This window comes from Acomys russatus, chromosome X, assembly GCF_903995435.1.
Source record: "Acomys russatus chromosome X, mAcoRus1.1, whole genome shotgun sequence".
Lineage (NCBI taxonomy): Eukaryota > Metazoa > Chordata > Mammalia > Rodentia > Muridae > Acomys > Acomys russatus.
In genome coordinates, this window is record NC_067169.1 from 51,916,084 (window position 1) to 51,921,640 (window position 5,557).

Genomic DNA, 5,557 nt, shown 5'->3' on the forward strand with positions numbered 1-5,557 from the left:
GGCACTTGCCACAGCTAGCCTGCAGAGCAGAGCAGAGCATACTGGCAAGAGCAGAAGTATCGTACTGGCAAGCCAAAGGTCAAAGGCTACCAAGGCCATCCTAGTACCTTTTGAGCCAAATAGGTGTGACTCTACAAAAGAAATAGGCTACTAATGGCTTTTCCTCAGCTGCCGCCAAGGTGCTCGGTTCTTCCGAGGAAGCTAAGGCCGCGTTGGGGTTAGGCCCTCACTTCATCCAGCGACTAGCACCGTGCCGGCAGTTCACAACATGGCATCCATCTCCGAGCTCGCCTACATCTACTCCGCCCTCATTCTTCACGACGACGAGGTGACGGTCACGGAGGATAAGATCAATGCCCTCATTAAAGCAGCCGGTATCAACTTTGAACCTTTCTGGCCTGGCCTGTTCGCAAAGGCCTTGGCCAATGTCAACATTGGGAGCCTCGTCTGCAATGTAGGGGCTGGTGGGGCTGCTCCAGCCGCGGGAGCTGCACTAGCAGGAGGTCCTGCGCCAGCCGCCGCTGCTGCCCCAGCTGAGGAGAAGAAAGTGGAAGCACAGAAGGAAGAATCTGAGGAGTCTGATGATGACATGGGCTTTGGTCTATTTGACTAAACCTCTTGTTAACCTGCTCAATAAAAAGCTGAACCTGTAAAAAAAGAAAGAAAGAAAGAAAGAAAGAAAGAAAGAAAGAAAGAAAGAAAGGAAGGAAGGAAGAGGCTACTGTCCCTACCCTGGCCATACAATAGAGACTCAGAAAAGTGGCACACGTGAAGAAGCATCATCAAGAACTAGAAAATGCCATGCCTACCATATTTAATGCTCAAAGGGTGGCTGTTTTCTCTTAAGAAAGAAGACAAAGATGTCTACACTCTTGTCATTTTTACGATACATTGTATAATCAGTTCTAGTCAGGGCAATTAGGCAAGACAATGAAATAAAGGCAAAATAATGGAAAAGAACAAAGCAAATTATTTCTCGATGAGTCCACTAAAAATTAATTGATCTAATAAATGAGTTGATCCAAAGTTCACAGTACAAGTTCAGCATGCAAAATTCAACAGTAAGATCAAGCACGGAACATGGCAGCACACACATGGAATCTCAGTTCTCAGAGGAGCAGACAGAGGAGTGCCATCACTGTGGATCTGAGGCCAACCTTGATTACACAGTATCAGACTGTGTATGCAGTGCTCAGGCCACGTAGCAATATGCCATCTCCAAAGCAAGCCAAACAAAAAAAAAAAAAAACCAAAATATAACTTCATCATATTTCTACACAGAAGCAATAAATAAGCAAAAATGCAATAAGGGATTCATTCCATTTATGATAGTATCAAAAGAATAAAAAATTTAGGAATAAATTCATCAAAGAATGTAAAGGTTATACTCTGAAAAGTAAAAAAAACAAAAAACAAAAAACAAAAAAAACAGCTGAAAGAAATCAAAGACCCAGCCTGGTCTACAAAGTGAGCACAGGACAGCTAAGGCCACACAGAGAAACCCTGTCTTGAAAAAAAACAAAAAGAAAAAAAGGAAGGAAGGAGGAAGGAGGAAAAGAAGGAAGGAAGGAAGGAAGAAATCAAAGGCCTAGGTAAATAGAAAAATAGCATGTTTTTGTGGATCAGAAGACTTCACACTGTTAGAAGGCAATACTCTCCAAATTGGTCTGTATAGGTTTAAGCAATAGCCACAACTGCCATTAAAATTCCAAGTTGACATCATTACAGAAACAGATGCAATGATTCTAAGATTTGTATGAAAATTCTGGAACTCCTCCATACCTTCCTCCAACTGTGAATGATTTGAGGAGAAGCTAGTATATAGGAGGTGAAAAGTTCACCGAAGAAGGTTTCTGGTCCTGTTGCTGAGATAAGAGCTCCTGACAAAAGCACTCACGGGAGAACGAGTTCACTTTGTTCAAGGGTTCCACGGTGGCACAACCATGACACTGGGAGACTGCAAAGGCAGCTGGCCATACTGCTTCCTTGCTTCCCGCATGTCACCTACCTTAACTTACTGGTGCCTTTGAAAGCCAGAACTCAAGTCTCCTCAGGCTGCAGTTCAGAACGACAGAATAATGACTGATAAGATCCCCTAATCTCCAAGAGAGTCAGGAAGGCAAGGTCTGCAGCTCTTGAGAATACCCACAATGGATTCTGTCCTCTAACACTTGAAGAGAAAATATCATTTGACCTTTTGACTCTTCCATTAGCTTAGATGTCTGCACTTATGCCTGACTCCATACTGTCTTGATTACTGTAGGGGTCTTTTGTTTTTTGTTTTTGTTTTGTTTTGTTTTTCGAGACAGGGTCTCTCTGTGTAGCCTTGGCCATCCTGGACTCACTTTGTAGACCAGGCTGGCCTTGAACTCACAGCAATCCACCTGCCTCTGCCTCCCTGAATACTGGGATTAAAGGCCTGTGCCTCCAGGCCCAGCTGGATCCCAGGCTGGTTTTTTCCTTTATTATGTAGTAAAAAACATCCTTGAACTTCTGACCTGCCTGCTTCCACCTACCAAATGCTGAGATGACGTGTGTGCCACACTGGGCATTGAACCCAGGACTTCCTGGCTGTTTGTAAGCTTCTATCAAAAAGAAAGAAATATGGACAAATGCTACCTATAGACAAAACATAAAGACATTATATTACAGGAAATACTGCATGAGTCCTCTCCTATGAGGTTTGTAAAATAGCCAAATTAATTAAGACAAAAAGTGGTAGCTGCCAGGGGCTGAAGGCAGGAGGGGATAGAGACACGGTGCTAAGTGGGTATAGAGATTTATCTGGGGAAAATGAAAATGTTCTAGAAATGGACAGTGGTGATAGCTTTATGACAATGTGAAGGGTATGAAATGTAATAGTACAAAATTTAATAATATAGAATTACATATTTTAAAATAGTTAAGAGAAGACAATGAGATGGCTTAGCAGGTAAAGAAGTTACCTGCTGCTAAGCCTGAGACCTGAGTTCAATCCCTTGGATCTAGATTATGGAAGGAGAGAATAGACCTCTGCAAGTTGTACTCTGACCTTCACATGCACGCCGTTGCCAATGTGTGTGCCTAAACAAACACATCATAAATTAATTTTAAAATATGGGTTAAGGGGCCTGGGAGGTGGATCAACACTGAAGAGCTGAGTTTGATCTCCTGAACCAATATGGAATGTCTTATTTTTCTATATACGTTGTGATTGAAATTTTCCCTGGTATTGTTCTTTGGGCTAGTATCTTTGGTCTCTTAGATTTTGTAGCACATCTGTCCTGGTCCTGCTGGCTTTCAAAGTCTTCACAGAGAATCCAGATGTTATTCTAATAGGTCATCTGCCCTTATATGTTACCTGGTCTTTTTTGCATGCAGCCTTTAATATTCTTTCTTTGCTCTGTACAGCTAGTGTTTTAATTATTATGTACTGATGAGAATTTCTGTTCTGGTCCACTCTATTTGGTTTTATGCATGCTTCTTGTACCTTGATTGGTATCTCCTACTTTAGGTTAGGGGAATTTTCATCTATGATTTGTTGAAACTATTTTCTGTGCCTTTGACCTGTGTTTCTTCTCCTTCCTCTATTCTTATTCTTCTTAGATATGTGCTTTCCATATTGTCCCAGATTTAACATTTTCTTTGTGTCTTCATTGCCTGATATCTGTGTTCGTTTTGCAGCTCTGAAGGGAAGGGTACCCCGACAGTCAGGAACCAAGGAATACCACAAAGTCACACTACACAACAAGCCTCACACACGAGATTTATTGGGAGGGAAGAACCAAGGAGGGTGGCTGCCTCTGCTCAAGTGGGAAACAGCCTCCTGAACCTATATAAAAAGCCAGATGTTGTGGTGTACATCTGAATTCCCAGCACTCCTAGCTGAAGAAGGGGGGTGGAGACAGGAACATTAGCCAGAAACTTGCAAGCCAGTCTGGCCCAGAGTATGTCACTGCACAGGAGCAAAAACAAGAAGGAGATGCTGCAAGGTGGGAGGTAGAAGGCAAGAACTGACTTCCAAATATTCCCCTCTGACCGCTACACAACACATAGACCCTCAGTTAAAAACATGATTAAAGTGATATTTTTGTGCTATACATGTTTTGCCACAATAAAAAAAGATGGATGTCTATTTCTTCATTAAGATTATGAAAGGTATCCCTCTTCTCTTGAACTAACCTATTTTAAAAATTGCCAAAGTATCTGAGTAGATATTCCTTCAAAAATATGTATAAGGGTCCTGAAGAGATGGCCCAGTGGTTAAGAGCGCTGGCTGCTCTTCCAGAGGGTCCAGGTTCAGTGGTGATTCATAACCATCTATAATAAGATCTGATGCCCTCTTGTGGCAAGTAGGCATACATGCAGGCAGACATTGTCTACATAATAAATAAATCTTTAAAATGTGTGTTTGTGTGTGTGTGTGTGTGTGTGTGTGTGTGTGTGTGTGTGTGTGTGTAAAAAGTCAAACACAACAGGAAAATTTAAAATGTTCCAACTAGGATGGCTAAGTTTTTTAAAAATTAAGAAAAAAGACGGAAAAAGCCAGGTGCAGTGGCGCATGCCTGTAATCCCAGCACTTGGGAGGCAAAGGCAGGCTGAGTGCTGTGAGTTCAAGGCCAGGCTGCTCTACAAAGTGAGTCCAGGACATCCAGGGGTACACAAAGAACCCTTGTTTTGATAAACAAAAACAAACAAACAAACAAAAGGCCTGTAGGAGAGGCATCTGAAGGCTATAGGAGATATTTCCCAGATTTGTTGTAATCTGCCTACTTGCTAGAAACATACATTGGTATAGACACACACATGCAGAAAAAAAATTCATGTACATAAAATAATAAAATAAATCCTTTTTTTTTTTTTTTGATACAGCATTTCTCTGTGTACCCTTGGCTGTCCTAGAACTCTCTTTGTAGACCAGGCTGGCCTCGAACTCACAGCCATCCGCCTGCCTCTGCCTCCTGAGCGCTGGGATTAAAAGTGTGCGTCACCACACCCAACTAAATAAATCTTTTTTTAAAGGTGTGACGCTAAAATTTTTAACTATAAATGTCTCCTCCTCCTTGAGACAGGGTCTCATCACATATTGCTGGCTGGTCTGGAACTTGATATGCAGATCAGGCTCGCCTCGAACTCATCGAGATCCTCCTGCCTCTGCCTTTGCTTCTGCCTCTCAAGTTCTGGGAATAAAGATGTGCACCAATATGCCCAATAAGAACTTTTTTCTTTAAAAATAAAAGACAGCAGGATGAAGAGACTGTCTACTCTGAAGATGCTGTAACTCATCTTTGCAATGGACAATACAGACTGACTGGTTGTTAACATAGCTGTGAATAAGGACAGAGCACAGAGCACCACTGGATGGCGGGCATCAGAACGTATCGAACAAGGAGGAAATAGAAAGGTAACAGTAACTGCAGACCTGTCTTCTCAGACTGCAGGCTACAAAGGGGGAAAAAGGAATACAATTTAGCTAAAAAGAATTCAGTCAGCCGCCGCTCTGTAACGCCAGCGCCGCCTCTTGCTTGCCGAGCTTCAGCCAAGGGAGAAGGGGGGTAAGTAAGGAGGTGCCCTTACC

General features: G+C 42.5%; 1 protein-coding gene across 1 annotated transcript; it reads left to right on the forward strand.

Annotated features, from left to right (window-relative positions):
• The first annotated feature begins 253 nt into the window (after positions 1-253).
• LOC127185499 (60S acidic ribosomal protein P1-like) lies at positions 254-649 on the forward strand. The gene has a single exon (XM_051141935.1). It carries the CDS (start codon positions 269-271, stop codon positions 611-613), a length of 345 nt encoding a protein of 114 aa, XP_050997892.1. The 5' UTR covers positions 254-268; the 3' UTR covers positions 614-649.
• Positions 650-5,557: the final 4,908 nt, after the last annotated feature.

What these genes read in the sequence shown, in the direction of transcription:
- LOC127185499 (XM_051141935.1), top strand. Translation starts at nt 269, where the DNA reads ATGGCATCCATCTCCGAGCTCGCCTACATCTACTCCGCCCTCATTCTT.